We start from the raw sequence: 22,002 nt of genomic DNA, 5'->3' as shown, positions 1-22,002 counted from the left end.
GGTTTTCAATCACACACTTTCAATCACTCAATTATATACATACTGTCACACACACACAGACACACGATCTCAAACACATATGCTTGCTCACTCACTCACTCTCTCTCCCTAGCGACAGCAGTAGCCTCCTCCAGTTCCAGGATTAGCAGTAGCAGCAGTTGTCTCCTCCACTCCCAGCCCTCGTGGCCTCAAGAAAGGACTCCCATCTGCCGCGGGGGCTGTTTCTCCTCTTTTGCTCCGCGCTGCTCTTCTTCAGGTCGCGCCTCTCTTCTTCGGGCCAATGCTGTACGCACTAGCATAGTCTCTTCTTTCCACGCATGCGGCTGCTGCACACCATTTCCTCTTTGGGCCATGAGGGCGGGAAGAAGAGACCCTGCTGGTGGCGTTGACTCTAGCTCTCCTCCCACGTTCCACCTGGGCTATCAGCATTTTAAGTCCAGGTGGAGGAAGAGTTCCATTTCGCTGGAGCAGGGGAACAGTTGGGTCAGCGGGGGATCGGGAAGTGTGGCAATACACCTGTGTGTGTTTGGCGACACACCAGTTGAGAACCGTTGATATAGATAGACAAACTAAGTCTTAATGAAACAAAATTTGATTGTTCAGTAATGATTTTTGTGCAGTTATATTTCAAGGTTTCAGTTCGTAGGACATTCTTTTTATATACCATTACCACCAATGGCCTGATTCATCAAGGTCTCTTCCCACATACAGAGTAGGAGGAATGCCTTGGTAAATCAGGCCCCAAATTCGTTACTAAGTTTAAAGAATGTTATATAAAATTTGCACTGACCAGGGTAATTTTATAAACATCTAGTCAAAAATACTGCACTGAGCATACTTTTCTTTAGTAGGTGCAAAGCACATGACTGAAATTTCAATATTAACTACATTTTTATAGTGATTTTACAAAATGTTTCCATTTATAAAATAAAAGCTATACAAATTTTAAGTGCAAACTACAATATGAGCTCCTGATATGCAAGTTTCTAATAAAGATTTCTGATTTAGTTCAAACTATATCAATACTTTTAGAAACTAAGTTTAGAATAATTTTAGACAGATGAAATAAAGTTCATATTTATTCACAATTAATTTTGTGAGAATGTCTGTTAGCAGCAGCCTGGATTAACAAATTGTTTTAAAACATTCCAGTACTTTCTACATCTGTTTACTGATGACAAAAGAAACAGCTGTTCTAAACAGAATACTAACAGGTGTAAAATGTTGTGTGTGATAGCAAGCAGAAGTTTGTATTTCCATTTCTTATAATTACGTTTTCAAACTAATTATGCTCTACTTCCCCTCTACATTTTACTTAAATAATTCAGTCATGTTTTAACGCAGTTACAGTAGCTCATATTTACCAGGGGAAATCCTCTGGAACTCACTTCCTTTTTATGAGTGGAAATGACTCCAGTCTTTCACATCCTGAACTAATTATGGCAGATGTATTCCAAAAACAGTTGGGTCATATAAAGCAGCTTTGGCAAGGCAACTGTTCTATATCAAATTTAGTACAGAAAGGGAACATAACTGACTAAAAGTGTGTCAAATCCACAGTAATAAAATGTTAGGGTTTACTTAAATTACTAAATCACAATTGAGCTTGAAATTACATATTTACTTTAAGTCTCCATCTGTAGTCATGTATGCTTAATTCAAAAGACCACAACAAGAAATGTATTTCCGTATTTTAATTATAATCACAGATTCTAAGCAGAAAAGTATCAAGACATTACCCAAACGAAAAACATACATTTTTGTAGCTGAAACTTTCAACAATGACAGCATTCTGTGATAGTTAACTATTTACTATACTCAATCTTCTACAAGTTAACAGACAATAGCAGAAATGAATTACAGATCAATCAACATGGAAAAGATGAAGACATCTCACATGTATACAATGGTTGTGATAAACAGAAAAACCATCAGCAATATGCAAAAAAAAAAAGTATAAAGATTTAAGAAGTTTGAAAATCACAGCCTTGGTTAGAACATTTTTATTATTGCTCCCAAAGGGAGACTATTACCACTTATTGTAGTCCAAAGCGTTCTGCTCTCTTCCTTTTCTTCTCCTAAAATATCAAATAACTTTTTATAATATAACATTTTAATATATTTTATATAATGTTTTATCCTTTTATCATGTTGTTTTTATGTAAGATTGTTTTATATGATATATATTTTTTGTATGTACACTCTGTATACCACCTTGAACTATGGAAGGGTGGGTAATAAATATTTTAAATAAAAAGTTATCAACTTATAAAACATTTAGCACATTACCTCAAGACCATCAAGTATATATAAAGGCTGCAAAATAACCCCAAAGCGTTCCTTTCTTTTCTTTATCCGGTTAATATCTTCCTAGAGTTAAAAATAAAAGTTAAAAAGAATGGTTACAAATCAAAGCAGGATGATTCTTTAAATGGTATTTTGTTTATCTTTCCTTGGAAGGTTACCCTTCCCTGTCTTATCCAGTTCTAGGTCCACTATGCGCAGCACTTCCAATACTCCATTTTTCTCTTATATCCCCTCCCATACTTAGACAAAATACTTCTGCAATCTCTGGTGGCCAAAATAGGACACACTTCCTTTCAAAGGCTTTTCCAGTGTTCTTTGCAAATCCATTAGACATTACCATAAGAAAAATACTAGGCGTATCCCTTCCTTCTGAAGACAAGAGGAGCAAGTAGCATTATTTGGAGTTTGTTAAACAGCACAAAATACTTCCAGACTCCTTTGTGAATACTACTTTGAAGAATTTTCATATAACTAGAAAACATAAATGCAATTCTAAGTCAGAACAAAAGCCAGCATTCAGTCTGAGACAATGGCCAATCACTGTCAAGTAACTGGAAGATTCCAAAAAGATTAGATTCGGTTCTTTTTTGCTTATTCTCAACGATAATCCCAAATCTATGTGACTAATGATTCATAGATTTCTCCTCCAGGAACCTGTACTAAACTCTTTTAAACTCAGCTATACAAGATACTCTAAAGACATTCTCTGATAACAAATTCCACAGCTTCATTATGTTCTACATGAAAATATTTCTCCAGTTTGTGCTAAATCTATCTATTTCATGTCGTGTACCCTGGTTTTGGTACTACGTGAAAGGGTAAAAAGTCTCTTATTTATCTGTTCCATCCTATTCATGATTTTATAAACCTCAACCATAATCCTTCTCAGTCACCTCTTCTCCAAGCTGTAGAGACTTGACCTGTTTAAAGGGAACATTTAATCTAGCAAGTGTTGCTTACCTGTAACAGGTGTTCTCACAGGACAGCAGGATGTTAGTCCTCACATATGGATGACATCACAGGATGGAGCCCTGAACGGAAAACTTTTCTGTCAAAGTTTCTACAAAGCTTTGACTGACACTGGCACACTGAGTGCACTGAGCATGCTCAGCCTGCAATTATCCCTGTGAACCATAGGTGTCTCCCTCAGTTTCGTCTTATAGCTAAAAGTGCAAGCAAAACTAAAATAAAAGTAAAAACGTATACAGACCCAACTCCGCGGGGTGGCGGGTGGGTTTCGTGAGGACTAACATCCTGCTATCATGTGAGAATACCTGTTACAGGTAAGCATCACTTGCTTTCTCACAGGACAAGCAGGATGGTAATCCTCACATATGGGTGAGTACCGAGCTGAGAATGCCCGATAGTGCACCAAATGCACCCAAGACGCGCAAAAGGCGCAATGATGGGGGTGGAATTTGGAACGGAGGGCATCCTGAAACCCGTAACGGGTTGGTGGAAGGATGCTGGGTAGTTAAACCGAAAAGAATAAGAGTAGACGGACTGGCCAAACATGGAGCATGCTGGCTAGTCGTATCTAAGCAGTAATGGGCTGTGAAGGTATGGAGAGAGCTCCAGGTTGCAGCCTGATAAATATGTACAAGCAGCAGCGGCCGAGGGGAAGCTATTGAGGCTGGGTCGGACGCAACAGAGTGTGGTTACACACAGTGTTGTAGTGAAATGCCTGCTTGTTGGTAGGAAAAGAGATACAGATCGTCAATTAGGAGGAATAGGTCTGTTTGCCCACTGGAACTTGCAGCTTGACTCTTGCACAGAAGGAAAGAGTTAGGTGGAATTCCTATGGAGTGTAATGCGATCTACATAGAATGCAAGTGCACTATTACTGTCCAAGGAGTGGAAAAACCCTTGCTTTGGTGAGAGAGAGGTGTTGGGAAAAATGGGCAGAGTATATTCTGAGTAAAATGAGATGCAACGTCTACCTTAAGAAGGATATGAAGTTGAATACGTAAAACCACTTGGTCACGGAGGAACGCAGGGTTGGATGAGTATGTAACAAGGTGTGTAACTCATTGACCCTGTTGGCAGAAATGACATTTATGAAGGAAAGAATTTCCCATGCCAAACTGAAATGAGAGGAATGGAAAGACTCGAACGGAGAACGTATGAGACTTATAAGCACGAAATATAGGTTCTGTTCCGTGACTAGTGAAAATAGAGGTGGCTTGATCAGTGGATAATCCATGGTAAGCTGACTCAGAAGGGGTTTACCGTTAATCGGGTATCCCCACTCCCAAACGATACACCAATTGGAACAGAGGTGTACCTATGTGGAGGATGTCTGGGGAGCAGAATCCGAGGGAGCAAGAGAAGAGTGGTGTAGAAAAAAGAAAAAGGGTAATACCCTTTTGTATGCATCATGTGGTAAATCATGCCATTTTGAATGGTAGGATTTATGTGTGGAAGGTTTTGTGACGCTACCAGTACCTGAGAACATCAGTGAGTCTACGATTTGTGACTGACTGGTGAGAAGGCGAATTGATTACTGGTGTGATAGATTGAGAAGTATGGGAAGCATACTGGTCTTGGCCAGGACGTGGGTCTGAGGAACAGTGAACCCCGTCCCGGTTCAGCATTAGAAGAGTGCTGGCTATGCGAGGCAGTGAAAGAGACACATTTAAGAGGCCCTTGATGGAAGAAAGGCATCCATGGGAACGCACTGGAAACATGTGAAGGGAGTAGAATCTGTGCACCGTATGGTTTGATTCGGACGCAGAGGGCAAGTTCGGTTGACCTCAGCGCTAGAAGATTTTTCTCGCCACTCATGTAGTCCGAGACCATTCTAGAGGATGGAACCTATATGGAGAAGGTCTGTTAGTGCGTTCAGTAAGTCTCTTAGATAAGTGGCCCGAGGATGCATAGAGTGAGCAAGAGCCAAGGGTAGAGCTGCGCAGCTTCCTTGCAGAGCAGCTAAGAGGTTGTGCGTGCTTGTGTGCTGGAAAGTATTTGTCCCTATGTTGGCTGTCTGTATGCACAAAGATTTGTTGCAGAGGCAGTATTGGAAGGCATAAGGGTATAACTCATGGCTACAAGCTCCAGGAAGTTTATGTAAAACTGTGCCTGGAGCAGAATAGACACATATTGGGTTGAGAAGATTTTAGGTCAAACTTACAACCCTGAGTAAATGTGAGCATGAGCAGGATCAGACTATGTTTTGGTTATAGATCTGCAATATAGATGAGGGACAAAAGCGGATGAACAGCTTAGACCCACTGATAATGGAATTTCACTGAATCTAACCCATAGCAGTTTTGGATCTATGAGGAAAGTGCATAGTGAAAAAACCCATAGCCTGACAATGAAGAATTGAGGGGCTGAGGTTATGGAATATGTGCGCAGGGACATGTAGGAATTTATTAGAATGTCTGCGCGGTTGCTGGACAGGAAGGTCATTGTGACTGTGATGTCCAGAAGTGTATAAGGGATTTGTGGCAGTGACAGTAATCCCAGATAGTAAATTTATAGTGAGTCATGAAGAAGTTAGAACTCCTTGCATGGACTGACTGTGGTTATGCAGCTGTCCATGCAAGGAAAGCGTGAATGATGTTGCACTCCATAGAGAAACAGCAGTTACCGATAGTGATTCAATGAAATACCCCAGTTGCCGAAGCCGGTGCAACCGGCAGAGCTTGGGATTGTAATATTGTTGACTCACCATGAAGCACATAGAAAGATTAGAGGTAATGTACTTACTGCGATATGGAAGCATGGTGATGAGAGATACCATTTTACCTGTGCCTTCTGAAGAAAGTTGGTATTTCTGAGGTCCAGGATGGGTGGAGAGTAACTACTTTCTGTTGAAAGAAAGAATAATGTAATTAAAACTCCCCAATCCGCCCCCCCTGCGCTTTTTAGCGTCTGGGGGAGTGTACCGGGAACCTTGGTACAAAGTGGGGTGGCCGCTCTGATATCCAGCCAGTTGGGAGAACAGGAGGTGTCCAAATGGAGGGGCTGATGTAATCTGGATATCATGTAACCTTCCATGGGAGCGTGAGCGGTAAAGTCTTACCCGCATTTCTGTGTGCTGTACAAGGAGACATCGAGACCTGTCGTCAGGCTTCGAGGTGGCTTGCACTTGAGGTAGTATTTGCTGGATCTCGTGTTTAGCAGATCAGTGAATGCATCTGGAACTTTGCTTCTGAATTAGGAACCAGAAGCCAGAGTATTAATCAGTGCAGAGCCCCGTTGCTGAAAATGGGAGGATGTCCTGATGCAATCCCAAAGAAATGATAGAGAGGTTCTCTTGGTATTGTGGCTGACATAGCGATATGTGACATTAATATGGTTCTTGAAAGGTACATGACCTAGAACTTTTCGAATCATGTGGCCCGAATTAGAGAACACATCTCAGTGGGAATGCCGCAGAAGCGGGTACTTACCATTTGATGTGGATCGCTGAAGGACGAGCTGGTGAAGATTGCTGGCTCCGTGGATTTCAGGAGTCATCGAGAGGTAGCCTGTCAGATGTAGACGCCCGTCTCAACTCTGATGCCTGGTATGGTGGCGCAGGTATAGAGGAGACAGGCTGAGCGTGGCTGGCGCTACCACAGTAATTTTGTAGAGGGCCACAATCCCGTTCCGATGTTGGTGGGGCACGCCTTGGGAACAGGGGAGCCAATTAATAGCTGGTGAACCCGGCCCTCGTCGCAGTGGCTCGATGTCTCGTGACGCCAGTGCAGAATCCTTCGGAACTCGTTCCGGTGTTTCTGGAGCACCAAGGACTGCCAGCACTGTGCGGAACAGTGGCGATGGCAGTGGTGATGTTGTTCAGCCCGGGCGTTCTCCAGCACCGAAAAGGATAGCACCGATGTGCTGGATGCCATCCGGTGGCAGACGGTCACCGTGTCGGTGTCGATGCATGCCACGGTGCTCGGCCCGGTCTTTCCCCAGCGCCAAGATGGATGCCCTCGCTGTCTTTGATGGCGACTGATGATGGACTGTCAGCATGCCAGCACTGCTCCTGGCACTATGTAGTGTCGTAGGCAAATACGAGGCTTTAATAAGAACCCAAAGCATGGAGCACTGTGTTTAGGCGAGGGCATTACGTGGAGGTGCTATGTCGGTATTGACGATGTCGATGACTGCCGAAGCGGCCTTGAGGATATCGTCAAAAATATATAAGAAAAAAACGAGGATGACCCGGGCAGAGCAATGATAATGACGGAAGCACTGCCGGAATCGGCGTATCTATGGAAATGATGTGGCATCGAATAATCAAAAAAAACATCGTTAGCATTGGAAAAATGATACCGGCATCGACGGAGTTGATGACCTCATTGATAGGAACATTAAAGACACCGATGGAAACGACGTGGGCGTAGAGGGCATCGGTGGCATGACCATGGGCATCAACGGTATCGATTGGATCGACTCGGCCACCAATGGCGTCGATGGAATCCACTTTGGCATCGATGGCATCGACATTGGCATCGATGCCACTGACCTGGGCATCGATGCCACCAATGGAATCGATCCAGGCATCGATGCCACTGACCTCGGCATTGATGCCATCGACCTGGGCATCGAATCCATCGATGGAATCGATCTTGGCATGGATGCCATCTGTGGAATTGACCTGGGCATCGATGCCATGGACATTGGCATCAATGGAAATGACCTGGCATCGATGGACGTGCCCTGGGCGACGGTGGCATCGATTCGGGCATGGATGGCACCGACAAGACAAAGGTATGTGTTGATGGCATCCATCCGGGCAATGATGGCACCGATGAAACCGAAGGAAAAATCAGTGCCATGGTTGAAAAGCATGGATAGCACTGATAGAAATGATGCAGGAACAGATGGCATCAGTGTACCGCAGGGGGAGGGGTACCGATGGCATTGAAGAATCCAGGACGGTCTAAAGGGGGTACCGACGGTAGTGATGGGGCATCGACTGCGTGAGGGTACCGAGGAAATCGAAGGACCTGAAATTGACAGGGGCCCTGGCGGCAACGGAAACCATGGAAGTCCCTGTCCCACTAGCACTAATAACCAGGCAGAGTGTCACAGAGGGACACTTGCAGGCTATGTGTGGCTAACTGAAAACATAGGGAGAGGGAAGGCCACAGTCAGTTGGCAGGCCAGGTAGGTGACAGGAACAGACCGAAAAAACAGGGCATAGTACTCACCGAGCATCGAATAAACGTACGCGAAGGGAGACCCGTGCAGGGAAAAGTGTTCATGAAGTAAAAGTTTAAATGTTTCTGTGAAGAAAAAGTATTAGAATTTCTCACAGAGCTCCTAACCGCTATGCTTACTGCAGAGCGGAAAAAAGAAGACTGAGGGAGACACCTGTGGTTCACAGGGATAATTGCAGGCTGAACTTGCTCAGTGCACTCAGTGTGCCAGTGTCAGTCAAAGCTTTGTAGAAACTTTGACAGAAAGGTTTTCCGTACAGGACTCCATCCTGTGATGTCACCCATATGTATTTCTCTGTATCTTTTCCAGTTCCGCTTTTATCTTTTTTTGGGATGAAGTGATCAGAACTGCATTATGATTTTCTCAATTTTTCATTCATTTGAGAATCATTCTATTTGATTTTTTGAATGTTGCTTCACCTTAGCTAAGGAATTCAATGCATTGTCCAAGACTTTAAGATCCTTTTCCTGTTATGTTGGCCAGCCTCCAAGTCTTCAGGTTTTATGGCTATTTTTAATGATGGGTTACAGATTACTAATAGCAGGTTTGCAATTTTCTATTTAAGTTCTTCCATAACTCTGGGGTGAATAGTATACAGTCCTATTGATTTGTTACTCTCTAGGTTTTCAATTTGCTCAACTGCATCTTCAATTTTTCCCAGTGATTTGCTTCAGTTCCTCAATCACCACTAAAGAATTTTCCTGGTGTGGGTATCTCTTTTCCAATGTGATATTTTTAAACAATGCTAACCCATGTCAGCATTTTTTACAGACTCCTCCAAATCATGCACTCCTCAGTGATTGCTAGCCTTCCCCTATGGTTTAGTTTAAAAGCTGCTTTCTCTTTTATAAAACATTAGTACCAGCAGCCAGTGGAGCCCATCACAATGGAACAGACTCCCCCTTCCGCAAAATACTCCCCGGTTTCTAATTAATCTAATGTCCTCTTCCCTGCACCATTACTTCATTCATACATTGAGACTCTAGAACCTAAGCCTGCCTTTGCATTCCTGCACGTAGAATGGGGAGAATTTCTGAGAATGTAACGCTGGAGTTCCTGGATTTCAATTTCTTACTTAAAACCCTAAATTTGGCTTACAGAACCTCCCTCCTGCACCCTCCTATATCACTTGTGGCTGCATATACCATGGCAGTTATCTGCTCCCCAGAGTTCGCTAAAATTCTTTTTGTCACACATGAGGTCTCCTAAATTTGCACCAGTAAATTAAATTACTAAGCAATCCTTGGGCCAGTAGACACCCAATTATCTACATTCCTAATTACTGAATAATCAACTATAACAGCAGTCGTAACCCTTCCCTCCTGGCCACATGTTTTTGGAGACAAATCCTTGGTGCAAGAGGATAATGCATGAGCAGGATATGCGCCCAGCCGGGCAGCTAGAGACCTTTACCCCATCCCCGAAATAAGTGTGTGTGACAGCATTCAAATTGGGAATAAACAGACCGCAGCTTTATTTAAGATAGCAAAATGAGATATAAAAAATTGGTAACAGGGTCAATACCTCATAGCTCGGAAGAATCCAGGTCCACGGCCCCTTATCTGCCGCCATGGACCAGCAAGGTGGCGCACCCAAGGACCGATCCCCCCCCCCCCCCTCGCATTTTCCAACAAGGGAGCCCAAAACATACTGGGCGTGTTACTCATCCTTTCAGGTGACATGGCCTTCTCTTCAGCCCCGCGGCTGACCCGTCTTTGTGAGGCAGCTTCAACCTGTTCAATAACGTCCCAATTGGCCTGGTACCCGCCACAGGCATGTGACAGTGCCTACTCTTGTCTCTTGCTCCCCCAATACCAATGTCAGCTGCAGCTGTCCCCATGTCTGTTAAAATTGCCTCGATGGCCTCCTGAAAGTCATTGTTAAACAGGTCATAACCAATGTCAGACAAATTAATCTTGTCTTGCAGGTACAATCCCTTGGCAAATGTCGTTAGTCCACTCATGCAGTATCTGCCGTCCCCCTATACGCCACATCCACACCCCAATTTGCCTAACTTCTTCAGCCCCCGATCCCATAGCTTCTGATTGTTGAATTTTATTTGAGGGATAATGTCCGACCAAACAATGCATACTCCCAGGAACCGCAATCTTAACTCAAGGAGGTCCCTTCTTGCCTGCCGCAACAATTGTAAGCAAGACATAACCCCCAAATCATTACCCTCAAGATACAGAAGTATGTTGTTCGGGGTGGCCATGGAATCCCTCTTGGCCTGTAACCTAGGTAGGAGCTGGCCCCAATACATTCTACACTTCCCTATCCATGTGATGCGCACCCCTTGGGTGGCCAGCCCGAATTGCAGTCCATATGCACACTCGCAGGCCCTCCTGGCTGCCCAATGAATGAAGGAATGTCCCACAATCCAAACCTGTACCAGCTTAGGAGGTGCCTCTAAAAGCAGGAGAAAAATGTATACATTAGGTGCTGTGAAGACAAATGTGAGTCCGAACTAATCTAACATATGAGTTAACTGCAGAGGAATGCCACCTCCCTATCTGTTGTATCACCTCTTTACCCAACCCGGCCTGGGCTGCGCTGGTGGCAGCCCCGATTTGGAAAGAATGGATCCCAAAATTGCTCGCATCCAATCCTACCCTGCCCAAGGCCAGCTTTAAGACTGATGAAAATTGGAACCTTGAAAGGAGGACTTGGTCCTCGTGGATAAGCAAAATGCCCCCCCCCCCCCCCCCTCGGTTGGCCGCATAGTGAGGAACGCCTCTAAATTTGTGACCGAGCACATCACCTGATTACCGAGCTGTCTGAGTGCCAGTCTTATGTCCTTACTCATTTGATCAGTTTTTGACTTGGGAAGAGTATGTTCAACGCATGACCTGATTGCTTCACATTCTTATTAAGAATGTCCATACCCCCTTTGTCCTGCTTACAGGCTGCCACCAATTCACTTATATGCAATGCATCAAAGAAGGCAAGTGAAAAGGCAAGGCGAAAAAAGCAGGTTTCGAACTCCAAGTCACATATGTCACCCAAAAAATACCACAATTGTTCCAGCAAATCGTGTCTTACGGGATGCCTCCCATCCTTTTTTGTGCCGATTTTTCTGGCCCAACCATTCATCTTTTTTTTTAAACAAGAAATCCCTTTATATGGTCACCCCAACCCTGGGCCTCCATAAAGGCGGCAAGCCCTGCCAACTTGTTTCACAACTGCACTTCTAGACAACCTGTCGTCCTTTGCCTTGGATAAATATGCCACAATCATGCCGTCTGACACGAGTCCTGACTCCCATCTATGCTAGTTTAAGGAGGCGGGATTGATGGCGACATCGGTATCGAGGGTAATGGATCCGACGGTACCGGAGCTGGTGTCGATGAAAGAGTCGGTGTCGATGGATGTAGTGGCATCGCGTCGAGGAGTGCATCTCGGACCGCTTGACGGATGTATCCGTCAAGTTCCGCCCACATAGCTGATGGAAACAGAGCAGCTATGGGGGGAGGCGGTGATGGCGATGCTGGTACCTCCTCAGAGCCCTGAGGAGGTACGGTACCCTGCACCGATGCCGGTGGGGATCGCCGTGGAATCGAAGGCCTTGGAGACTCCACTTCAAGCTGAGCTTTCTTAGCAGAGGAGGCCGATTCTGTCGATGATGTTGCGGGCACCGGATCGATGGTTGATGCGTGGGGCCGTCGGTGACGATGCCGATGCTTCTCCCTGGATTTTTCACTGCCCGACGTGGACGCCTTCGACGATGGCGAGGGGGAGGGAATGGACGCATCTCCGGCCTCACCTGGAAGTCGTTTTTTTAGTATCACTTTATGAATCGCTCCAGCCGGAGACGATTGAGCTGACGTCGATGCTGCTGGGAGCAACTGAATTTTAAAGAGTTGCTCCATCTTCTCCATCCGGAGCCAACGTCCCTTCGATGTCATTCCAGCGCACTGGGGGCAGGACCGGACATTGTGGTTCTTGCCGTGGCAGAGCACACATTCTTCGTGCGGGTCCGTTATCGACATGGTTCTGGCACAATTTGGGCATTTTTTGAAGCCCGAAGCCATTGTTGTCAGACAGCCGTCGACGACTATGGCACGAAAAAACGGTGCGGAACCGACGAAAATCAGAGAAAAAAACGTAGCGCGATGGTAAAGAAGGGAGACCCTTGCGGTTGGAAGTTTTCCTAACTCTTTTTTATAAGTTTTTGAAGTGTGGAGAAATTCACCACAGGACTCCAATTTAACTGCGAGGCTAACGGCTCCGCGGAAAAAAGAAGACTGAAGGGAGACCCCTGTGGCAGAGAATATCATGGCATGCTGGGCATGCTCAGTGGGCACTCTGGGTGCCAGTCAAAAGTTTCAAGGAAACTTTGACAGAAGTTTTTCCTTTTAGGGCTCCATTACCGATGTCACCCATATGTGAGGACTAGCATCCTGCTTGTCCTGGGATAATGTACCCTGTGCTGTGTTTGGAGCATACACATTACCCAATGTAAGGAGTTCATTAACAACTCCAAGTTTCAAAATTAGAGCTCAACAGTTTCTTGCAATTGTTTAAAATTTGCCTAGTGTCTTACAGTACAGCATTCTCACAAATACCACTATACTGTAACTCAGTGTTTCCCAACCAGTGAGCCATGGCACACTGGTATGCCTTCATACCTGATCAAATGATGCTCAGTTCTAGGCCAACACCTGGGCTCTGCTCTCAGCACCTCACTGCAATACCGCAATGGTTCATAAACGTGCAGCAGCTCCTTTCTGATAAATGTGTAAACACGCATTCCTCTCCCCTTCCTTGTTACAGCACGAGTCTTGGAGTGAGATAACTAATGAGCAGCATGCAGGGCTTGGATAGCTGGGACTCACTTTCTCCATCTTTGAGTCCTTCCAGGCTCTGCCTTATTCCCAGGCTGAGTGAGACAGGGAGACCATACACTGAGCCACTGGATGTGACTCACTCTGCGTGTTGAGTGAAGCAGTGAAAGAGCTCTGGCAGTCACAAGTTTACAGAGAGAGGTGGTCCATTGTGGCGGGCTCATGTTTGTTTTAATTCTCTCTATTTAAAAAATTGGAAAATAGAGTGGTGGGGTTTTAAGTGCTTTCCTGGATCTTCTTTTGGCCATATGAGTTCTCTTCATTTTCGCACTGTCTGCTGCAGGAAGGTTGGTGTGCCATGAATTTTTGTTATTGTAGGTGTGCCTTGAATATGAAAAGGTTGGGAAAAACTGCTGTAACTGATTCTCTCATTTAGCTCCCCTTGCTTACTTTATCTTCTTTCATAGTGATATATTGGTTTGTTTGTGTCACATGACTCTGTGACATATTTAAAAATTATTTATATCCTGTACTTTCTCCAAATCATAGCAAGTAACAAAATACATTCATAAAATCATGTATAAAAAAGCACTTGACACAAAGACAGATATCTGGCCCTAGATGATAGGTCCAGTATATGCCCAATCCACTTAACTGTCCTGGGAAACAGGAGCATTGGCTTGGCCAGGCGCTGATCAGAAAGTATGTCTTTCAAACTTCATTTTAAAAAGCAAGGTCTTTAGGTCTTTTTTGCAGGTCTGTGAACATGACATCTGCAGGTATTCTGGTAACGTGCTCCAAAATAAAGGACCCACAACAGAGAACGCTCTGTTGTGGGTTTCTGTCAAATGGGCCAACGATTTTATTTATTTATTTATTTATTTAAAAACTCTTCTATACCGTCGTTAAGTTAATTCACCATCACAACAGTTTACAGAAAGGCACAATAAGGAAAAACTATAATTGGTATAGATTACAAATTATACATGTGCCAACATAAAATGGTAACTTTTTTTTAATTTATATTTTATTAAATTTCTTAAACATTTTACAATGAATAAAGAAAAAGGAAAATTTGAGTTACATCTAATACAATACAACCATTCAGGCAAATATCACCAAAGAAAGATAAACATATGTAAACTTAAATATAGTCCACGTTACTGGGAGGCTATTTAATTAGAAAATCAAATAAGAAAATTTTCATTTAAACAAGAAAGATGCGGAGTTATAATCTAAATGACCAAGACTTTTTCCATTTGAGTTGTAAAACGGTAACATATTTTAATAAGAGAAACTATGTGTTTAATTAAGGCTTATATGCCGGTTGAGAAACTGTCAAGCGGTTCAAATCTAGCGTTAATATGCAATTGGAGATATTAAAGGGAAAAAAATGATTACTTGGTGTGTTCTTATCTTTCAACTGTTTTTCTCCTTCTCCTTCTCTTTATAAAAAGCTCGTTTAAATGGCCAAGTTTTCAGACTAGTTTTAAATAGTTTCAAATTTCTCAGCAGCCTTATTTCAAGTGGCATGGAGTTCCATAGAACAGGTCCAGCCAGCGACAGAGCTCTCTCCCTTACCTGAGTGAGGTGTGCTGATTTAACAGAAGGAATAGTTCGTAGAGCTTTATTAGCAGATCTCAGGTTTCTGTGTGGTACATGTACGCGCAATGCTGTGTTAAGCCAATCGGCCTTTTCATCATGGATTAGTTTATGAATTATACACAATGTTCTGTATTGTATTATTTGTTCAATTGGAAGCCAGTGTAGCTCAGCAAGTGTACCTGTGATGTGGTCTCTTCTTTTTGCCTGTCAAAATTCTAGCAGCGGAATTTTGCAATATTTGGAGTGATCTAATGGTAACTTGAGGTAGCCCTAATAGCAGAGAGTTACAATAGTCTGTGCTCACGAATATCATTGCCTGTAAGACTGTGTGAAAATTATTCAGCGTTAGCAGGTGTTACAGTCTTCTAAAGATCATTAGTTTAGCTTAACCTTCTTTTAATTTCTGTGAAATGTGTTGTTTCATGTTAAGCTCAGGGTCAATTATTACCCCTAGATTCCATACTTTTATTGCTAACTCTACAGTTAGCTAATGTTGCTTACCTGTAACAGGTGTTCTCACAGGACAGCAGGATGTTAGTCCTCACATATGGGTGACATCACAGGATGGAGCCCAATCACGGAAAACTTCTATCAAAGTTTCCAGAACTTTGACTGGCTCCTACTGTGCATGCCCAGCATGGCACTAACCCTGCAGCCAGAGGGGACCCCTTCAGTCTTATTTAAAAGCTACAGGCAGTGCCAAAAAATAAAATAATAAAATAATAAAACGTTATGAACCCTACACCGTGGGGCGGTGGGCGGGTTTTGTGAGGACTAACAACCTGCTGTCCTGTGAGAACACCTGTTACAGGTAAGCAACAATTGTTTTCTCACAGGACAAGCAGGATGGTAGTCCTCACATATGCACCAAATGTACCCAAAGGCGTGCAACAAGCACAACTGGGGTGGAATTTGGTAGAGGGCATCCTGAACCCCATCGGGCAGGCGGAAGGATGTTGGTACGTCACGTTGTCAATAGGTTACGAAGGACAGACTGGCCGAAGATGGAATCTTGTCTTCCGGCTTTGTCCAAGCAATAGTGGGCTGCAAAGGTGTGGAGAGAACTCCAGGTGGCAGCCCTGCAAAAGTCAGGAAGCGGCACCGATCGTAGGTGTGCTACTGAAGTTGCCATGACCCTCACAGAGTGTGCTTGAAATGGAATGCCCGCTTGCTGATAGCAAAAGGATATGCAGTCCGCCAACCAGGAGAGAGTCTGCTTACCCACAGGTTTCCCTAACTTGTTAGGGTGGAAAGAGACAAACAATTGAGTGCTTTCCCTGTGGGCAGCTGTACGGTCTAGGTAGAATGCTAGAGCCCGTTTACAGTCAAGGGTATGCAGAGCCTCTTCTCCTGGATTGGAATGGGGCCTGGGAAAGAAGGTAGGTAGAATAATGGATTGATTAATGTGAAACTCCGATACTACCTTAGGCAAGAACTTAGGGTGAGTGCGGAGTACCGCCCAGTCCTGCAGACGTTTAGTGTAAGGCGGATAGGTAACTAGGGCCTGTAATTCACTTACCCTGCGAGCTGAAGTGATTACCAGAAGGAAAATCACTTTCCATGTGAGATAGCGAAGATCACAGGAGTGAAGAGGCTCGAAGACTGTGCAGCGCGGCTCGGAGGAAAATAAAGAAGAGCTTCAACCGTGGCCGATGGGACTCTTCCTCAGCGAGGGCTGAAAATGAAGGAGGTTAGCGTTGGGAGGAGGCTGCTGCTGCCGCGAGTTCCCTGGGTGGGGGTGGGGGAGAGAGAGAGAGAATGAGCGAGCAAGCATGTGTGTTTGAGATCCTGTGTGTGTGAGTGAGAGATTGCATGTATGTGAATGATTGAGAGCCTGTATATGTGAAAGAGAGTATGTCTGTGATTGAGAGCCTGCCTGTGAGAGAGAGAGCATAAATGTAAGTGTATGATTGAGAACCTGTATGTGTAAGTTTGTGATTGAAAACCTGTTTGTGTGAAAGAGTATGTGTGTATGATTGAGATCCTTTGTGTGTGAGAGAGATCATGTGTATGTAGGATTAAGAGCCTGTGTGTATAAGTAAGAGAGAGCATGTGTGTCTGTGTGTGATTGAGGTGATGGAGCATGTATGTGATTGAGAGCCTGAGTGTAAATGAGAGAAAGAGAGGACATGTTTGTAAGCATATGAATGAGAGTCTGTGTGTGAGAGAAAAAGACAGCATGTATTTATGTGATTGAAAGCCTGTGTGTGTGTGTAAGCGTGAAAAGATAGACAGCATGTGTGTAAATGTGTAATTAAGAGCCTATATAAGTGAGAGAGAAAAAGCATGTGTATATGTGAGTGACTGAGAGCATGTGTGTATAGGTGTGTAATTGAGAGCCAGTGTGAGAGAGAGCGCTGGTATGTGACAGAGAGGAGAAAGTTCCAAGCAAACCACCCCTCCTCCTGCTAATTCAGAACAATCTCAGGACACCTGGATATCAAACGTTCCCAGGTATGCAGAGCAAAAAAATTTTTGTATCCTTATTATTTTTCATTACTGGGTCTTTGTGTCTGCTATTTTGAAATATTTTGTTGGTATCTGGAAATTTTTTATATGAGTTTTTAATTATTGGATATTCCACTCATCAGCTGTTTCGAAATATGTTCATTTTGTTAGTACGGTTTTACTGCTGATGATTTTATATTTCTTGATTTGTTTTATAAGGATGGGTGATGTTTCTTTTTTCCTTTGTTACACTGCATACAGAGACTCTGGCTTGTTGCAGTTTCCAATTCAGTTTTTTCTGCATGCTTCTAGTTATGCGTTTTGGTCTCTTTATTCTATGTTAGGTGAGGGTCAGCACGTGATTCAGGTGAGGTTTTCTGCTGGCGTGTAGTTTCTGTGTAGGACTCTATAGCAGCCTGACTTGGTCCGTTTTCCTAATAGGAGATGTATTGGTGTCTTAAGGCCTGGTGTAATATTTTCAGAGACATATTGTACTTTAAAAGTGTGATCTTACATAAAATGCACACATTTACTTGTATTTAGTTTTAAACATATTGTATGGCTCTCATGGAATTACATTTTAAAATATGTGGCGTTCATGGCTCTCTCAGCCAAAAAGGTTCCTGACCCCTGCCATAGATAGTCCAAAAACTTCGTGATTGGATAGGAAAAGGGGTCAAGGGACTGAGAAGAGCACCATGACGTGAACCTTTTCCATTTGTAAGAGTAAGCTTTTCTCGTGGAAGGCTTCCGTGAAGCAATCAAGACACGGGAAACTGGTTCAGAAAGGTTAAGTGGCTGAAGGATTAACCTTTCAACATCCATGCTGTCAGGGACAAGGCGTGAAGATTGGGATGGCGGAGGCACCTGTCGTTTTGAGTGATCAGAAGCGGGTCCTTTCCCAAGGGAATGCGCCTGCGAATGGAGAGATCCTGCAGTACTGGAAACCACACTTGGTGTGGCCAGTGAGGTGCTATCAGGATCATGGTTCCCTTGTCTTGACGTAACTTCATGAGAGTCTTCGAGAGAAGAGGAAGTAGAGGAAATGCGTAGAGTAGACCGGTTGCCCACGAGAGGGAGAATGCGTCTCTGGGCTGAGAGTGTTTGCTGCGAATGAGAGAGCAGAATTTCTCTACTTTGCGGTTTTGAGGAGACGCAAAGAGGTCTATCTGAGGATATCCCCATTGTTGGAAGATGGAGTTCACCACTGAGGGGTTGAGAGACCACTCGTGCGGTTGAAAGATGCGATTCAGCTTGTCTGCCAATACATTGTCCACTCCCGGCAAGTAGGTGGCCCTGAGGTACATCGAATGGGAGAGAGCTTCCGCCCAAATCTGTGCAGCTTCCTGACACAGAAGGAAGGAGCCTGTGCCTCCCTGTTTGTTGATGGGCCACCTGGTTGTCCGTCTGGATCAGGATAACTTGTTTTGAGAGGCAATCCTGAAATGCCCTGAGAGTATATCTGATTGCTCGAAGCTCCAGGAAATTTATTTGGTGTTTGGCTTCCTCTGGAGACCAAGAGCCTTGTGTCTGCAGATTAGCTATATGGGCTCCCCATCTAAGGTTGGAAGCATCGGTGGTGAGAATTAATTGAGGGTTTGGAGCCTGAAAGGGCAAGCCTTGGAGGAGATTGATCTGATTCTTCCACCAGGCTAGAGACTGACGGAGTGAGTCGGTTACGTGGACAATGGTCGACAGGGGCTGAATGCTTTGAGTCCATTGAGACCTTAGAGTCCACTTCATGGCCATTCGGGCCAATTGGGCCATTGGTGTGACTTGAACTGAGGACACCATGTGTCCCAGGAGGATGAGAAAGTGGTGTGCACTCCGGAGTGCTGAGACTGCAGCTGGTGTGCAAGAGACATGAGAGTGAGAGCTTGCCGTCGAGGCAGAAAAGCCTTTGCCTGGAAGGTGTCCAAGTCTGCTCCAATGAACGACAAGGTTTGAGATGGGACTAAGTAGGATTTGTCGTAGTTGATGAGAAATCCTAATGAAATTAGTGTGTAAGGTTAGGTTCAGGGACGACAAAGCAGCTTGCTGAGTGGGAGCCCTGATTAACCAGTCGTCCAGATAGGGGTAGACATGAACACCTTGGGTCCTGAGGAAGGCTGCAACTACTACGAGGCATTTTGTGAAGACTCGTGGCGCAGATGCCAGGCCGAATGGAAGCACTCTGTATTGACAGTGCTTGGGGCCTCCTAGAAACCTCAGGTATTTGCGATGAGATGGAGTTATCGCAATATGAGTGTATGTGTCCTGGAGGTCCAGAGAGCAGAGCCAATCTCCTCTTTGTAGCAGAGGAAGAAGCGAGCCTAAGGTTACCATCTTGAACTTCTCTCGCTGGAGGTACTTGTTGAGGGCCTGTAGGTCCAGAATAGGACGAACGCCTCCCGATTTTTGGGGGATTCGAAAGTACCGGGAATAGAACCCTAGGCCGTGCTGAGAGTAGGGTACTGGTTCGATTGCCTTGGATTGAAGGAGGAGGGAGACCTCTTGTTCCAGAAGGATGGAGTGATCAGATGTTCTCCACGTCGGTAGAGGTGGGGAGTCCGGTGGAATGGAGAAAAACTTCAGATGGTAACCCTGAGCAATTATCGCTAGTACCCATTGGTCTAAGGTGATTTGAGTGCCATATGTTGTGGAAGTGGCACAATTGACCTCCCACTGGTATGTGAGGCAGTGGAATCTGGCTGCTGCTCTCTAGGTGGAAGTCGAAAGCCTGAAGTAGGCCCTGGTTGAAGAGCTGCTTGTGGTTTTTGTTTATGTGTTTGACGAGACTGTGCTTTCTGAAAAGGTCTCGTGGCACGGGATCTGGTTGGTGGCGGGTAGGACTTCTTCGGGCAGAAGAATGACTTTTTAGAGTCCTTTCTGAAGGGCTGTTTAGAAGAATAGTCAGAAGGCATCAGAGAGAGCTGTCTTAGGGTCTCATGATGGTCCTTAAGTTCCACCACTGTCCGTTGAATCTGTTCTCCAAACAGATTATCTCCTACACAAGGTAGGTCGGATAATCTGTCTTGTACCTCAGGGCGAAGGTCAGAAGATTTGAGCCAGGCCCACCTTCTCGCTGAAATAGCAGCTGTAGATACCCTAGTGGCAGTATAAAAGATATCATAAGATGATCTGATCTCATGCTTGCCTGCCTCAAAACCCTTATTTACTAGGGTTTGGAGCTGATCTTGAAATTGCTGAGGCAGGGAGTCCGTCAAGTCTTGTATCTGCTTAAAAATGACCCTGTTATATTGGGTCACACAGAGCTGATAAGTGGCAATTTGGGAGATGAGCATTGATCCTTGGAAGACTCTGCAACCAATGGCATCTAAAAACTTCTGTTCCTTGCCAGGGGGAAAGGAAGTGTGAGGCTTTGATCTCTTTGCTCTCTTCTGTGCAGATTCTACCACTACAGATTGGTGATCCAATTGTGGTTTCTGAAAGCCCGGAGCTGACTGCACCAAATAGGTAGTGTCAGCTTTTCTGTGGACTGCAGCAATGGAGCCAGGATGTTCCTAGTTCTTCTTCAGGAGATCCAGAAGAACCTGGTCGATAGGGATGGAGGTTATTACCTTGGGAGCATCCAGAAACTGGAGCAACTCCATCATCTGATGTCTATCATCCTGTTCAGTCTGTAATTGGAAGGGAACCAATTCAGACAGTTCCTTCACAAAATGTATTTATTTATTTATTTTTATTTAACATTTTTCTATACCGACCTTCATGGTTAAATACCATATCAGGTCGGTTTACATCGAACAGGGGTAAATAACTAAGGTAAAGGAAAACAAAGTTACATTAAACGAGGACCGTGAACTTGGAAGCTTAGGTAGCTGGAAGAAAAAAGATTAAGTTAAGTTAAAGGGAGACATAACAAATTCCAGACTAGAGTTAGTCCAGACTAGAGTTAGTCCACATGTTAGAGTCGGTATCCAAGCCGTCCAGGTAATCAGAGGAGGGGAGGTTCCATAGTTCGTGAGTAGATACCGCCTAATGTGTGTCCCAGGGTTCTGGGAAGGCTTGGCGGAACAGCCACGTTTTGAGTTTTTTCTTAAAAGTTAGCAGGCAAGGTTCCAGCCTGAGTTCTGCAGGGAGGTTGTTCCAGATAGCTGGGCCTGCTGTCGAAAATGCTCGGTCCCTAGATGCGATGAGTCGCGTGGCTTTGGTTGGCGGGGCTTGTAGCGTTCCTTTGGATATTTCTCTCATTGGTCTGTTAGATGTATGGAGTTTTAACGGAATTTCAAGGTCGAGATAAAGGAGATTGTGGATGGATTTGTGTATTAATGTTAAAGATTTGTGTAGGACTCTGTGGTTGACTGGTAACCAGTGTAGGTTTCAGAGGATGGGTGTAATATGATCTCTCCGGTTGGTGCTGGTCAGGATTCTGGCCGCAGCATTTTGTATCATCTGAAGTGGCTTGATGGTTGAGCTGGGTAGTCCTGTGAGGAGCGCGCTGCAGTAGTCTATTTTGGCAAATATCAAGGATTGAAGAACTGTCCTAAAGTCATGGAAGTATAAGAGAGGTTTGAGTCTTTTTAAAACCTGTAGTCTGAAGAAGCAGTCTTTGGTTATGGTGTTAATCATACTCTTTAGATTAAGACGGTTATCAAGTATTACCCCAAGGTCTCTAACCTGAGTATGAGTGAGGGCGTGGTTATGGTGAGTCTGTGACTGGTAGTTGTCTTGGTTGGCGGAAATGAGGAGGAGTTCA

The 22,002-nt window shown here is 44.5% G+C and overlaps 1 protein-coding gene across 3 annotated transcripts in view; it reads right to left on the bottom strand.

Annotated features, from left to right (window-relative positions):
- Positions 1–1,692: 1,692 nt before the first annotated feature.
- LOC115093775 (SAP domain-containing ribonucleoprotein-like) overlaps positions 1,693–22,002 on the bottom strand; it is a 402,230-nt gene continuing 381,920 nt past the window's right edge. For all 3 annotated transcript variants that reach the window (XM_029606019.1, XM_029606015.1, XM_029606017.1), the window contains 2 exons: positions 2,290–2,370; positions 1,693–2,078 (listed from right to left, as the gene is read on the bottom strand). In XM_029606019.1, the coding sequence (XP_029461879.1) occupies positions 2,037–2,078; positions 2,290–2,370 (123 nt within the window). In that variant the 3' untranslated portion in view covers positions 1,693–2,036. The remainder of the gene's footprint in view (positions 2,079–2,289; positions 2,371–22,002) is intronic.

Source organism: Rhinatrema bivittatum, chromosome 6 (genome assembly GCF_901001135.1).
Source record: "Rhinatrema bivittatum chromosome 6, aRhiBiv1.1, whole genome shotgun sequence".
In the NCBI taxonomy this organism is placed as follows: domain Eukaryota; kingdom Metazoa; phylum Chordata; class Amphibia; order Gymnophiona; family Rhinatrematidae; genus Rhinatrema; species Rhinatrema bivittatum.
The sequence above is the reverse complement of the archived record's forward strand: the minus strand, read 5'-3'. Positions and strand labels throughout refer to the sequence as shown.